At 44.9% G+C, this 15591-nt stretch overlaps 2 protein-coding genes across 2 annotated transcripts; one reads left to right on the top strand and one right to left on the bottom strand.

Annotated features, from left to right (window-relative positions):
* Window positions 1-4995: 4995 nt before the first annotated feature.
* LOC311350648 (uncharacterized protein) lies at window positions 4996-8880 on the top strand. The gene is made up of 4 exons (XM_084470710.1): window positions 4996-5099; window positions 6588-6786; window positions 7184-7490; window positions 7958-8880. The coding sequence occupies exons 2-4, from the start codon at window positions 6616-6618 to the stop codon at window positions 8398-8400; spliced, it is 921 nt and encodes a 306-aa protein (XP_084326836.1). The 5' UTR covers window positions 4996-5099; window positions 6588-6615; the 3' UTR covers window positions 8401-8880.
* A 124-nt stretch (window positions 8881-9004) lies between these two features.
* Window positions 9005-15345, bottom strand: ecd (ecdysoneless homolog). Its single transcript, XM_084470709.1, has 14 exons — window positions 15221-15345; window positions 14850-15082; window positions 14564-14681; window positions 14346-14433; window positions 13950-14128; window positions 13506-13698; window positions 13197-13325; window positions 12952-13077; window positions 12478-12557; window positions 12258-12361; window positions 11601-11820; window positions 10636-10703; window positions 10289-10521; window positions 9005-9551 (listed from the first exon to the last, which is right to left on the bottom strand). The coding sequence occupies exons 2-14, from the start codon at window positions 15052-15054 to the stop codon at window positions 9276-9278; spliced, it is 2019 nt and encodes a 672-aa protein (XP_084326835.1). The 5' UTR covers window positions 15055-15082; window positions 15221-15345; the 3' UTR covers window positions 9005-9275.
* Window positions 15346-15591: the final 246 nt, after the last annotated feature.

Genomic DNA, 15591 nt, shown 5'->3' with positions numbered 1-15591 from the left:
TATGCACTTTAACAAGTTTAGGGATGTATAATTTCGCCAAATTACCCTAGTCATCTCTTTTAGACTGTGCAGCCAGAGCTATGGCTTTGTTTCAGCATTCCAGAAACTTCCCTCGACTGTTGGGAAAAAAAAAAACTACTGGTGGGAGGGAATTCCTGCTGCACGCTGCAGAGTTCGCCAGGGTGGGGCTTAAGTGTGTGTGTGTGTGTGTGTGTGTGTGTGTGTGTGTGTGTGTGTGTGTGTGTGTGTGTGTGTGTGTGTGTGTGTGTGTGTGTGTGTGTGTGTGTGTGTGTGTGTGTGTGTGTGTGTGTGTGTCAGACAAGCACAGATTAGAGGTATGCAGTGATTAGTAAACAAAATTCCCAACTTTGTTTGAATAGACCTAGCTAAGGTGGAATGGCATATCCTATGTAAACTGTTGATTCACACTATTGCAATTTAGTTTGGATACAGGCCTACTTTGCTATACAAATACAAGCACTGTACATGAACGACTCATTCAAATACCAGCAATTCACTTGTGAGAGAGAGAGAGAAGGGGGGAGACAGAGAGAGAGAGGGAGAGAGAGAGAGAGAGAGAGTGAGAGAGAGAGAGAGAGAGACACACACACACACACACACACACACACACACACACACACACACACACACACACACACACACACACAGAACGAGAGAGCAAGAGAGAGAGTGAGAGAGAGACAGATAAATATCAAAAGGGGGAATCAAAAATCAAAAAACTCAAAAGTATGGCAAAATTTACACGACAGACAGATAGACTGATGACTAGATTGAGCTGATTACTCCTGCAATCCATCAGGAGCATTTTGTTTAACCACCCGACTGCAATGTGCCTGCTTGTTTTCTTAAATGACCTACAAAAGTGCAGTGACCATACATTTAAAAAAGCTGTAGTTGGTTTGATGATGACTCACTCCACTGTCTACTGTGAGTGAGTTTCATTGACCAGGGTAGCAGCAGCGCTACAGAGAGACTACTCTCTCATACATTCTCTCATACCTATAACCATGTTTATCATACAGAGAATTAACTTTCCAACCAGCTAGTTTCTATTAGCTAGCAAGCTGTATGCTCAAAAAGCTATGCTTGAATCACATGCACACAGTTGATGGACAGCAAGGTTACTCTCATTCTCTTGGATGGATCACTTTGTATTGCTGCTACGCTGCTCAATGAAACTCCCTCACAGCACGTTAAGAAATAGTTTGGAGTAAAAATTACAATAAGCAAACAAATTTCAAAAATCGTACCTCTACTGCAGTTTTGAGGGGCATTTATTAGGACTGAAGCCTTGGCTACATCACAATAATATCATCATTGAATCAAACAGACACTCCCAAAGTCTCCCCCATGGTTGATTAACAACATGTCCTCCAAGTTCTAATAACTTGGAGGACATGTTGTTTATCAATCAGAGGAGATTGTGCAAGGCCTTTCGTATCAGGAAGTTCCCGTTGCCTCACATTAAATCATAGTGAGATAGAGCATGTTCTCATCACCGACGGATCTCATCCAGCAAGGCCAGTCTGCTCCCAACCATAAAAATGACTTGTTGGGTGCCTGACTCACAGCCTAACTACAACCAAAACCACACAACAAGTCTGGTGTGTGTGTGTGTGTGTTGTCTTTGATGCTCTTTTAATTGTGCATGTACAGTGCCATTGCAACCATGTTATTGTCCATTTAAAGTGAAGTCAAACGAATAAACTAAACTTGGAAAAAAAAAAGACTCACCCCTCTGTGCAGGGTGGGCAGCTAGCATCCTGCCGCACACATGGAATTCTCATTACCTTGGTTAGGCGTGTGTGTGTGTGATGCTATGCTAATGCTATCCTGGACTGCATCCTTCCTTGGCATGCCACATGATCCCTTTGCTGCTACCAGGTATTTCACACACATACACACACACACACACACACACACACACGCACGCACGCACGCACGCACACACACACACACACACACACACACACACACACACACACACACACACACACACACACACACACACACACACACACACACACAACCTGTGGAAAATGCATTACAAGTCTGGCAGCTACCTTAAAGAGGTATTTCTTAAATATCCCTTAATACTATATATAATATTCATGGAACAAAAACCGAATATCTTATTCGGATTTCCACAACAATACAGAAACAGTTCTCACGTCTAACACACATGCAATGAATCCACATATGCTCATGGGTCTATATAGATCTAGAGTCTTCTCATAACACCTACAATACTGGAACCTGAGATCAGCGGGTGGGGACAGCGCTTACATGACACGGTCACCTTGCTTCATCAAAGTCCTACTTTCACAAGCAGGTGGCTTCGGCAGGGAGGACCGGGGCACGGCATTGTGCGTCAATGACACCCACCTGTCTGCACGGCGACGACGGCCCAGGAGCAGAATGTAGTGGACAGCGGACAGCGTGGCGCTGAGCCACCGGGCCTCCGCGCTCGGCAGATTGCCGGCCTACAACACCCGCTGAGGGGTGATATATCCGCGCTCCATGCTGGGAGCGTCCAGAAGGGCAGGTTCCATCCCCCCTCCCCCCCCCTCTACCCTAGTCCTTGAGCCTTGCATGCTGTTCAGGAGAACAGGAGTTATTATAGTCGTGAACACGCTAGAAGGTGGTATAGGATTAGGGATAAGTGAATAAATAGATGGAGAATGAAAACATGAAGCACCATGATTACGGTCAACGCTGTTGGCCTCTCATCAGAGACATTTGGTTTGTTTATTAAAAACCATCCCACGGTAATGTTGGATGCCCAACAAGGCTTACATTCAACATAAAGTTGTGAGAGACAAACAAGGTCCTTAATGATAATGGGGTTTGTTTACTGTATACTTCACTCCCCTGGACTGTACTGCACCCATCTTTTCTGGGGCGTTTTTGCAGATACCTGTGCTGGTGCCCCTGAAGCCTTTGATCACAAGAACAACTCACCACCAAGGTTAAAATAAGTAAACATTAATATATATGTTCACTTCCTATTCCCTTGTCGGTCCGATCTGTCAGGGTCGGGTGTCTGGCGGGGCAGCAGGAACAAGGAGGCATTGATCCAAACACAGACGTAACAAAAAGGTCTTTATTAAAGCAGCTTATTATCTGTTCCGTGGACAGGGAGAAAAAAACACTACAGTTACACTGGAGACATTCTTTACATTCTGGCATTGTGACTTCTGACTAAGAATGTTTGTTAACAGAAGTCCAAATAAAGGATCTTAATAAAACCTCTCTTCTCTCTTGTTTCTGTTTAGGTTATTACTGTAAGATCTAAGACCTTCACCGCCCTCTGTTGTGCTTCAATGGAAGTCTCACTTCATCTGCCATAACCTTCTGTAGTATGTGTTATGATGGTATGCATACATGAATCAGTTACAACAACAATGTATACAACATTTTACAGATCAACTGTATTCGTCGTCACAACCATTGCAACTTAAAAATCAATACATATTTTATGAAAGGGTTATACCACATTTATATTGGATACATCTCTAATAATTAATTAGAGATGTATCCAATGTATCCAATACGTTTTCTGAATCCGTAAACACACATTCCTGTATTCAACCGTGACTACATTCTTAATGAGTCAAACATTTTGACCTCTTAACGGTTATTTGTCCATTCCAAGCTGTAGCCAAAGATAACTCCAGCTGTAAGATGCTGGGGATTACAGCCAGTAAACAGTTTGCATGCAGCAGTAGCTCCCAGGCTGCTTTCCATGGTGCCCTGGCGTGCCTGGAGAAATCTGTGCCGCTGTTTGTTTAAGCTTCTAGGGGGGAGCAAGGCAAACTTCTCTCTCTCTCCCTGCCGGCCAGAAGCCTGTGTTGACTCTAACGGCCTCGCTCATATATACGACCACACGGGCTACGAAAGCAGTCGGGGGGGAGAGGGGCTGGCAGCGGTGGGGAGAGAGAGGGGTTTTGGTTTATTAACTATGGGGAAACTGTCACAGGAATGTCACAAACAGACGTCAGAGTTGAAATGAGAGAGTGAAAAGAGAGCCAATTTACATTCTTTAAACGCTGTGGCAAAATACTACTTGACGACGTCTCATCGAGTCGTTTTTTAGGTTGTTTAAGATTCAAGATTCAAAGGTTCTTATTTGTCACATACTCAGGGTGTGCAGTGAAATGTTTGTGTGACATGCTCTGTATTTTCTGTGCTTAAAAAAGAAATAAAATACCATAGAATAAAAATAGAATAAAATGCAATATAAGTTTTAACAGAAATGAAGAATATTAAAAAAATATATATATCAAATTAAAACTGGATAAACAGGGAGGTGTACAAATGCAATATGGCCAGGGTTAAAGTGTCAACGTGCAGGGGAGGGGTGGGGGGATGTCCAGTGGTCCGGTATCACTGAGTAACTTAGTTCAGGGCTCTGGAATTTTTTTTTCCTCACTCTCTCTCTTTTGTGGCGGTGTATAGGGTGACCATCGTTTCCGAATGGTGGTTAGTTAAAGGTATCAATAGTACAAAAACAGATTATTTATAAACTAAAGAAATATTGATTAAACTAAAAGAATGATTTCGGTTTTAATGACATTGTTATATTATTACATAATTATTCATAAAAAGCTTATTTATTACCATGTAATGTTCTACAAATTGTCGTTATTGTTGAAAAGTATTCTTTAACTCACGTCAACAAGACTCTACCCAGTTTGATGAGTATTTCCATCAGCTGTCATGTCCGTCCTCCATCCAGGGGTGCAGGGGTGCCATTGGTCAGTGTGCTGCCCATTGGACTGGCCCCTATGGGAACACAAACAAAGCAAAGTCCATGGGAAAAGTAATGAATGAGTGTCCTTCACCATTGTCCTTCAACAGAGAGGACAGCCAGCAAGAGACTTGATATTTCTCTTTTTTAAATCAATGGTCTTTAAATATCAAGGCATTGTTTAACTTATTTTTAAATTGGAGCATTAGTTTGAGTCATAAGAATGGGAATATAGCTCAAAACAATCTGAAAGGGGATTTGTTGAAGACATTTTGACTGACATTTTGCAATGAACATCAAGTTAAGTCATTGTGACAACGGCTAGATGGTGAGTATATCTTTGCTTGTACGCTTACTTTTTAAACATATTTAATTTTTCAAATTCTAGTGAGTATAGGAATACAATTAGTTAATATGTTTTCTTTCAAACTGCATAATTAGTATGCAGTATTGAGTATTGTATTGAACATTGAAGGCCATTGAATAGAGGTTATGGTTTCTACTTTAGCATACTTTACAGACCTACCTTCTCCTAACCGACCAGGGCCGGCCCAAGCCTTTTGGGGGCCCTAAGCAGAATTTGTTTCAAGCCTTTGGGGCCCCCCCCTCCCACCACCGCGGAGTCATCTGTGCTTGTTGATTATTGACACAAACGGCACACCATGTCACATTATAAATTGCATTAATACAGGAATGGATTGTGAACTACTGTCCCCCTGGGCAAAGAAGCTTAAAGTCCCCTCCTTCAATTTGTGCAAAAGTGGGTGTAAATGGGGGAGTGAGGCGGGTCTGGGGGTCCTCCCCCAGAAAATGTTGAATTTGGTAGATGTGGTTTCCTGTATTCTGGTGCATCTTGTGGATGGCCAGCTGGAGATGGGCTATACCTTAATCCATCCAGATTCATAGCCTATAACCTGACTCGCACAAGCAAAGTAATATAGCACTGGGCTTAGCTGCCCCCAAACCATAAGTATACTTTAAAGGCCTGTATTGGTCCATATTTGATTAGATACATTCAGGGTTCCACACAGACATTGTGGCATAAGCAGAATTTCATGATTTAGAGGGCTTTTAGATATATCACATCACATATCATGTGATATTTACCTGAGGGGCCCCATTCAGACATCAACCAATAACCCATTTTGTATGATTAAGGAAGCCCTATTAAGACATATCACATTCTGTATTTGATCTGGGGGCCCATTGAGAGGGTAATCCACCCCTGTATTAATATAGTTGCTATTTACCCAAAACCAGTGTCTGTTTAACCTCAGAGGGTACTGAAATCACAAATCTATTTTAAACTCACATATTTGAAGTGAAACACTAAGTGTGGTTTACTGAACTTGAAAAAAAAAACCTATATACCCCACTATATATATTTTTTTTTTTTCCATTTATGCCTCGGGCCGGCACTGTAACCAATATACAGAACTCCGGTTGTAGCCAATAAACTAGTTAAAATGCTCACCTGGAGGTTAAATACATTGGTTTGTTATGTTGTGGAATGTAACCTATTACTATCAGTTTTCGGTTTGACCGGTTTCCAATAAGTAACCGACCAGATCACATTCAAACTAAATGCACGTTAAACGTCAGATATATTGGCTTTCCAAAATCCCTTTCTTAGCAAATTGTTATACTTCTGCTTTGGTATTTTGTCACCGGAGTAAAGGTGAATGGTTGGAAAAATTCAATATTGGTTATTCATTAAAAAAAAATGAAATACAATCAAGGTTTCATTGTCAAATATGGGTGTGACTCTGCTGCAGACACACTTTGCATCACATCCCTGTCTTCTTCCGAAGTCCAGTTGGTGGCGGTGGAGGTGGTGTCCCCCAATGCTACAGAGTCTCCCCACCTTCCCCTCATGGAAGGCCACCACAGTCCCCGTGCTCTGGGTCGTGCTGCTGGTCATCTATGGCCTGGCTGACAAGCTCCACCGATTTGTGGCAGGCGTTTTCATCCCCCAGTATCACTACCCCTATGCGGTGGCTCTCTGCTTTGCCCAGGTCGGTACCCGCTGCTCTGATGACGCACACTGATTATACTGATGATGCTGAGTTTGGCCAGTGGCAGGTGAAGGTAGCCAGTAGTGTATCCGTGTGTTTGTGATGGAAGTATGGCAATGACCAATGAATAGCATCATATTCTTCATGCAGCCTTTTTGGATAATGAAGAAAGCTGATTTAAAACTCTAACCATTGGTGGTTAGAGTTTGAAAAGTATTTCTGTCTCATTCAATCTGTTCAAAGCATACATGAGAACGAATTACGAGAAAAACACTTCAAATCAAACGAACCTCTTTATGCAACGAGACACACATCCCAGTCGTATGAAATGCATCATACAATGTCTCCTTTCTCACCTCCTGATGTCCGGACGTTTCCTCTTCACAACCTCCCCCAGGTGCTGCTCTCTCTCCTCCTGCTCAACCTCCTCCACCTCCTGCGGCTGGTCTCTCTGAAGCGGTACCCCCGGGCCCTGGGGGGCGAGAGGCTGCTGGTGCCGGCCGTCTGCGGCGGCGCCCGGGCCGTGTTGGCCCTGTGGGCCCGGGCCAACAGCTCCGCGGACGGCGGCCTCTTCCCCGTCGCCGCGTGCCTGCTGCCCCTGGTGACCGCAGGCTGGAGCCACGCCCTGAGGCTCGCCACCCCGCCCTCGGCCCGCCTCACCGGGCTGGTCGCCGGGCTGAGCGGCGTGTCGCTGGTGATCACAGGTGATACCGGCGATCTGCGTCGATGCGTCTGTTTACTATTTACTGTTTACCGTTTATCTGGCAGATGCTTTTATATGAAGTGGATTAAAATTATTGTTTTTTGTTCATGAGCAGGGAGGAGCTAGGCATCTTGCTCAAGGATAACTACGAGTTAGGTTTCAGACATGGGAGTTTGAACCCACAATCACACCCACAATTCAGCTGGGATTCAGACATCCTGGCCACTACACTACACTACGTGTAGTAGTACACTACACTACTACACTAAGTTATATTGAGATCAGTTTCTTTCTAGTACCATAAATCTCGTTGGCTTTGACCCTTTGAGATGGTAACTGTGCAAATACAATCGACTTCAATCGACTTGAACCACACTTTTAGGACAAGGTCACACACTTTGTGAGTTCAGTGTTAGCTTCTGCTAGCCGTCCTCTACTCCTCACCGGTCCGTCCGTCTCACCTCGCAGGGTCCCAGGCCATGTTGTCGGGCACCCACCCTCTGGAGTATCTCTACGCTCCTCTGAGCCTCATCCTGCAGAGCCTGGCCCTCGCATGGCTGGCCAAGGTCTCAGAGGCCCCGCGTCCCCCCCACCACCACCTCCACCACCTCCACCACCACCAGCAGCAGCAGGCCTCCTCTCTAGACCTGTACTACACCCATCTGGTCAACCAGAGCTGGGTGCTGGGCCTGCTGTGGCTGCTCCACCCAGATGGCCCGTGGCGGGTGCTCGGAGAGGGCAGCTGGTGCTGTCTGCTCTTCCACGGTTACCTGCTGGCCCTGCTCCTGTTGGGGGCCGGGCTGCAATGCGCAGTGTACCTCGCCGCTCTGCGCTGCTCGTCGCTGGCCGCGGCACTGCTCTCTGCGGGGCCCGAGCTGACGGGACCTCTCCTCTCCTTCTTGTTGTACTAAGAGAGACTGCGTTGTATTGGCAAGGACGGTATGCATGCAGCGCCTTAAAGATTATTCATTTTCTTCGTTAGTTGTATTACAATTGATTTACAGAAGGTGTGCAAAAGCCAAGGAGTTAGAGGGCATTAGCAAATGTCTTAAAATGTGCAGACAAAGTAACTGCATGTTACATCCACTTTTACAAGTACACACTGGTACTGATCATAACTAGTTCCTCCCAATTTTGGCAGTGTGCACTGTGCAACGCCGATTTCGTAACCAGTGTTTTGCTGCCAAACCCATCAATCATGAACAGGATCAAGAGTTCATGAAGGCCATTCTTTGGAGCAAAAACAATAAGATGTAGCTTTAAAATGGATCCAAAGACAATGTATAACTTTTATTGAGCAAAATAACCTTGCTCATCGAGTGTCCTTTGTAGAAACTGCTCTGATGAACAATTAATGCTTTACCACGTGGAGAGGAGGAGTGGGGGATTGGTAATGTTCAACTAGTTTATGACTTGGAATGTGAAGGAATATGCTTTAAAAAGGAATGTTAGGAGTATGTCTAGAAAATGACTGAAAGCTTGAAGTTAACCATACAAAAATAAGGCTGTACAGTATTTATAAAAGTCATTTTATTTTGCTTACAAGAGTGAGTCATTTTAAGTGCTGTATAAAAAAATAACATTAAATGCCAAACAGTTTTACCAGTGTCCAACATTTTTAACAATCTTCAAAACGTTTACAGTAAGGACACGACGAAAATGTGAAACACCTCCAAGGCGACCCTAGTGATTAGGAAAAGCCTGGGAAACTTAAGGAAAAGTCACAACCGTGGCAAAAGGGTGACCTCAGCTGAAGAGTGCGTTACATCCCACAGGGCCTGCTCTCTTAGGAGGGGTCGTTGTTGGGGGGCAGGTGGAAGCCCAGGCTCTGCAGCAGGTTGGAGGCAGGGCCAGCCAGGCCGGCCTGGGAGCTCAGGGACTCCAGGAGGTTGGTGACCAGGTTGAGGTCCACATCCAGGGGCTGGATCTCCTCATCCTCCTCCTCCTCCTCCTCCTGCTGCTGCTGCTGCTGCTCTGGATCTGCTGCCTCTTCTCCCTGTGGGCGAGCCTCTCCTCTAGGGGGGAGCCGGGAGCCGCTGGCCGGACGCTCCTTGTCCCGATTCTGCAGGAAGGAGAGCAACACTTCAAGATCCAGGAAACATTCAACAGTTTTTTTTTTAAATTCAGATTGTTCGGTTTCAAGATGGGTTCCTCTCATGTATGAGATAAAGCACTGAGACCACTGAACCATACCAAAGGGTGAATAACCACATTTCTGCCTGGGAGATAAAGGCGCTCATTATGGACAACACAGTCTCACTCTGAGTTCGTCAGGAATCGATGCCAGGGGTTTCGGCGTCAACTGCTGACGCAGAGGGTGTCCTTGTGCGTCTTCATTCAACGCAGGGGGTCTGTAATCCCTCCGCGGTGATGTCTGTCGCTCGGGGAAAGCGCTCCCGCAAATCTTTTTTTTCGTAGGATGGTAGGGTCAAGGGTCTTATAGGTTTAGGGTTAGGGTAGTAGTAGTTAGGGTTAGGGTAGTAGCGGTTAGGGTTAGGGTAGTAGTGGTTAGGGTTAGGGTAGTAGTGGTTAGGGTTAGGGTAGTAGTGGTTAGGGTTAGGGTAGTAGTGGTTAGGGTTAGGGTAGTAGTGGTTAGGGTTAGGGTAGTTTATGCACTTATCACTATTGGCCGTGGAGGGATTACATTGTAATGAGTTGAAAACCCCCTGCGTCGAATGAAGACCCACAAGGACACCCTTTGCGTCAGCAGTTAACGCCAAAAGCCCCTGACCAAGCGTCGATTTTTGACGAACTCGAAGTGAGACTGCGTTGTTATGGAAGAGGTGATGACATCATTACCTTCTGATGGAAACTCTTTCCAATGTGTGTGTCCATCAACTCGTGGTCCATTTGGTCCATGTATTTACGAAGATTGTCCAGAGTTTCCGTTTCTTTTTCCCCTTGGGAACCGAAGAAATCTTTCACGTCTTTGTTATCCTCATCCTCTTCGTCATCATCATCATCATCGTCATCATCATCATCATCTTCGTCATCCTCGAGATCATCAGAGTCCAAGCCTTCTTCTGTCTTGCCTTCAAAATAAACAATGATATAAAATAGATTTAGAGGTAATAAAAGGAAATTGTGCCCCGAGTCATTGGAGCAGGAATATTACTGCAATAACACTGTGTGCGCACGCTACATACCTAGTAGTTTGTCCATTGCGCTGGCCATGGATACTGGATCAAAACTAAAAGGATCATGTGAATGGGCCCTGGTGTCACAGAAAGACAAAAATAATCAGCAAAAAATAATTGGCTAGATAACAAAAGAAGAGGAGGTTTGTCGTGAATTCATGGAGAGCATCTTTATTTCGTTATGACACTTTTAGATGGTACTATGAATCTTTTAGTATTTAGCCGATGCTTTACCCAAAGTGTTATTTTGGAGCAGGTGGGGGATAGGTAGCCTGGGAACCAGAAGAATCTCACAAGCTCATGTTTGCTGTGAGTGCATATACAGCGCTCCTCTGAACCGTCATTGTATTTATCCTGCCTCATATTAATCTCGAATCGGGCAAAAAAATCATTTAGTATTTGGAGGAGAGCCAGACCTTATCTGAAAAGCAAATTAAACAATGTGCTTGCAAGGTTTGGTTGGTTGGTTGTGTTGGTTGTGATTTCAGCTTATTTCTAAGATACAGACTTAGGTTGAATAATCTATAGTGTAGGTGGTGAGGAGCAGTCTCCAGTCTCCTGACGTGCTCCTTGGCTATCCCTCTTCTCCCCGAACCAAAGATTTGGGGCGAGTATTATGATAAGAAAGTGTGAATGACAAAAGAACAGAAGCAGTCTCTCCCTTGATAAGGGATATGGCCCTGGCTATGCCCCAGTCGACCGGGTTGGTTCATCCTCGTTGGGACATAACAAATGGAGGAATGTTGGCAATAACACCTGGTGTCAGTAGGAGAGGCACTGGCCTGTTCACAGACTTAAAAAATGTGAAGACAGAGAGACACTAAAAAAACACCAACATTCTACAGTTGGTTCCCAGGCTAGGGGCTAGGCATCATGCTCAAGGATGCCTACAGCTAGGCTGCAGCGGGCATTGGGGTATCTAACGCCGAACCTTCCGGCTGCGGGTGGGTCTCGGGGGGGGGGGGGGGTCTCACCAGGGTAGCTCGGCGCCCTCGTGCGATGACATGGCACTGAGGAAGCTCTTCATGCCCTGTGTCACGGCCACCAGGCTAAAGCCGGCCTCCTCTCCCTCTGGCTCCTCCCTCTTGCCCTGGCCCTGGGTTGGTTTGGTGAGAGCGATGCCCCCGGCTCCACCGCTCTTCTCCTCCAGCATACGCTCCAAGTCCTGAGAGGTGAGGTCCAGCCAGCTGTCGCCTGGTGACAGAAGCGCGTTGAGAAGCAATGAGACGAGAACGGGGCCAGAGGGCCGACTTGTCTTTGTTTAAACACACAAGTCAGGTTCTCTTTCTGATTTCATATACTTGTGGAAGTGGAAGTGAAAATGTTCAGCGCTGTGGGGAAATATCGCCACGGCATAATTTTTCCATACCAGAATAGGAAGAAGAGGAAGTTCCATTTTCCAAAATGAAAATAAGAAAATGCGGCCATTTGTATCATATTACATATCACCACGAGTAAGACTTCATACGCGTTTCATGAAACACGCCGTCTGCAAGATCAACCAAAAACAATATCACAGAAATGTTGGACCAATGACGTGGTCCGATTTGGAGCGGGTGAATCCGGACGGAGGCGGTACATTTAGCTATGGTGAAGGAAGCCCATAGGCCAAGATGTCCACGTTTACTCACTGTCAGCCGGCGCGAGCTGGGACTCCTGCTTCTTCAGCTCCTCCAGGTTGACAGGAGCAGAGTTCTGTAGCAGCAGCAGAACCTCCTCCCCTGCACTCTGGCCCCTGCACGCACACACACACACACACAAATATAAGTAACATAGTTCTTGTCGTTTTTAGATATTTGAATGCAGAAATATATATATATATATATATATAGCAACTTTAATGGTTCTTACCCGTGTGTGAAAGACAGTCTGAAAAAGTTCTCTGCAGATGTCATCAGTCCTTTATAGTGAACGGAGCCTTCCATTTGACCCTGAAACCATGACAACAAAGCTGAATTTACAGTTCTGCACTTCCAAGAGTTCCACTCTTTCACGCAAACATATACAAAAGGGCAGTAAATGTACTGCTGAAAAGCACTTGACTGTTGAAAACAAAACACTACGCCTGGTACTTTGGAGAACTCTGGGAGACTGCAGGTCTCTCCTTATGCGTAGGTCCTCGACCGGCAACAGGCCTGTGTACGGTCTCTCTGTGTCAATCTCCGATGTTTGCATTTATGCAGGACGCAGAAGTGTGATTTTGGCCTTTAGGCAGCCTTTAATGTGCATTACGAACTAGAATGGTATTGAAGTCTTTAACATGGAACCAGATCTATCGTAACAGACCTAATGCATTCTGCTTCACCATTCACATGCTTGACTTGCCTTGAAGTAGCCATTCCTCTTCAGGTTCTCCAGGAAGCCTTTCCACTGAGGGTTACAGCTGGCTGGAGCGTCTGGCTCTGAAGAAGGTGCTCTACACTTAGAGCATAGGATCTCAAAACCATGAGCCTTGAACACACACACACACACAAAACTAAATATACAAATCCCTCTTGAACAAAAACAATATGTGCATACCTGAAAAAACATTTTACGGTTATGAATGGAAACATATCAACCAAGCTCACCAGTTTCATGCCCAGCTCATATGATTTGTGCTGGGGGTGAGAGCGGGCAGGCAGGGTAAAGCCACTTCTCCGGTCTGGGGTGAACTGTTGTTGCTGGAGTTGGGCGTACAAGCATCGGGTGAAGGTAACCTAACAAATATGGGCAGAAAGAAGGAAGATTTTACAATAATTATGATTGCTGATCTCACAGTGTTGCAACTCTCTCCTCCTTGGGTTTGTGTCGAATCTATATATTTTTATGGTAATCTAAATAAAAAGTGTTTCAATGCATTTCAAACGGCAGACAAGCAGGACTGCACATTAGCGTACCAGGGTGTGGACACGTGTGTCAGGTGGAAAGGTCTTGAACCCCCGGCAGGCCTGGAGATCCACAAGATCCCGGAGATAGAAGGCGGAAACCGCGGGCGCTATCAGGTCAGGCCGCTGGGCCAACACTGTGGCGATCCCTGCCGGTAGGAAGCAGTGAGCCCGGTGGAGGTTAGCGGTGATCTTCTCTGGGTACCTTATACACGGACACGCACATGCAAACACACAGGGAATTAAGTTTAATTTCCCTAATGTCTGCTATATATTGAAAGTTACTTCAGCACTTTTCTGTTCCCAAAGGTCCTGTATGTAGTGTCTACAACATCCACGGTCGCCTATGTACTATGCCTAGTACACGCAGAAGAAGACAAGTTCTCTTGTTGGGTTTTACTCTAAACATGACATTAGAGTAAACAAGACATTTTGATTTTAAGGGTTTTCTCTCACCCGTTCAAACGCTTCCTCAGGGCTGAGCAAATTTTGGGACTTGCAAGGCAGTCCTTGGCGTTGGAGGAGAGGAGAGCTAAAGCCTGCAGCACAGTGGGCACCACGTCTCTGGGAATCCCGACTGCACTGGAACGGGACGGGCAGGGCAGGATGTGAAACTGTCCCCTGTGAATGAACACCTGATTGGGGAGATATTGGATCAGATTAATAATACTACTACAAATGGAGGGTTATAGTAAGGTTAGGATATTGAGATTTTAAGTTAAGTAGACCCTTAACTGATTCATTTGATATTCAATCAATAATTAATTAATAGGAAGAAAGTAAGGCATAGCAAATACACAACATGTACACATAGAAAAGCAAAGCGTTGTTCGTAATGTGAGGACACCGTACCCTGTTCTCGCTGGTTTCCGGACTCAACCACTTGGGAAGATAATCTGCCGCTTCAATCAGAAGAAACTCTCCATCGTTGTCCTCAACTCTGCACACAGAAACATGATTTGAGCCTCACAGGAAAAGAGGGCCTAAACAATTTCCCCCCACCAAAGGGACAATTTCAAACAAAATGGGCCAAACAGCATTCAGGAACTAAGTTAAAATAGGAATAATACCTAGCAGCTAGCTCGGGGAAGGCCTCGGTGATGTGCTGAAGGAGGTAAACGATAAACCACTCATCGTCCACGTTGTCCCCAAAGAGAGTGGTGCCTCCGATGTGAGCAGGAATAGCGTCTATCGATACATGATTAAGATGTTTAATGTTTAATCTAGACAATCAACCCTGGAAACACTCACTAAATGTATGCATTTCAAAGTTTGTTGGTGGATTAAAAATAAATATCAACTCATACTACATATTGGTTCGTTCATTCATTCATTGTGATGTGATGACTTGGCTACCTTTCCCCGGCTGATAGTTGAGGTTGAATGACTGGTGTTGCCAAATATATTTCATGAGAAGTGGGGCAATTCTGGCCAGAATATCTTCAACCAAATGCTTTAAACGTTCTTCGTGGGTCTGAGAATCAGTGTCATCCGACTGAATCAAAAAGAGTTTGTACTGAACCACGTCTTCCTGCACCACTTTCCTAGAGAGGGGGTCCATAGCAGCGTTGAGTTCAGGGGTCTTTCACCTGAAAGTGCATGAGGTCAACATTACATTAAAATGGAATGCTATGGTGTAATGAACAAAGTAACAATAAAGTTACATACATAAAGCAGTACAGGACATTAAGTAGCAAAGTAGTAAAGAGGTTATACGAAAATCTTACCTGGTTCAATTTGAAGTGACCTTACTATTATTTATTTGAGTGATGACATTAATTGTCAGTTTGTAATTGCATGTCGTTGTCACATCGTTGGTTCAACGCATGGCTGTATCAACCTGACATTGTTGTCGTCCTGTCAAAAACCTTTCCGTCTTCAAACACGGATCCAGCGTTAATGTGTCCTAACCTCGAGGTGTCTCACATGTTATCTTATAAGAATTATCATCAATTTGAATATAAAAAAACAAATACCCCAAAAATATACATTTTTTATTTACAGCCATACATTGATCTAAATCATCAATGCGTCGTTAATGTCAGTAGTATAGACCCGTCCAGAACCATGTGCAGACATTTCCTCCATGTCGCGCATC

This window comes from Micromesistius poutassou (genome assembly GCF_964030765.1).
Source record: "Micromesistius poutassou genome assembly, chromosome: 7".
Lineage (NCBI taxonomy): Eukaryota > Metazoa > Chordata > Actinopteri > Gadiformes > Gadidae > Micromesistius > Micromesistius poutassou.
Note: the sequence above shows the minus strand (reverse complement) of the source record. Positions and strands in the feature narration are given on the sequence as shown.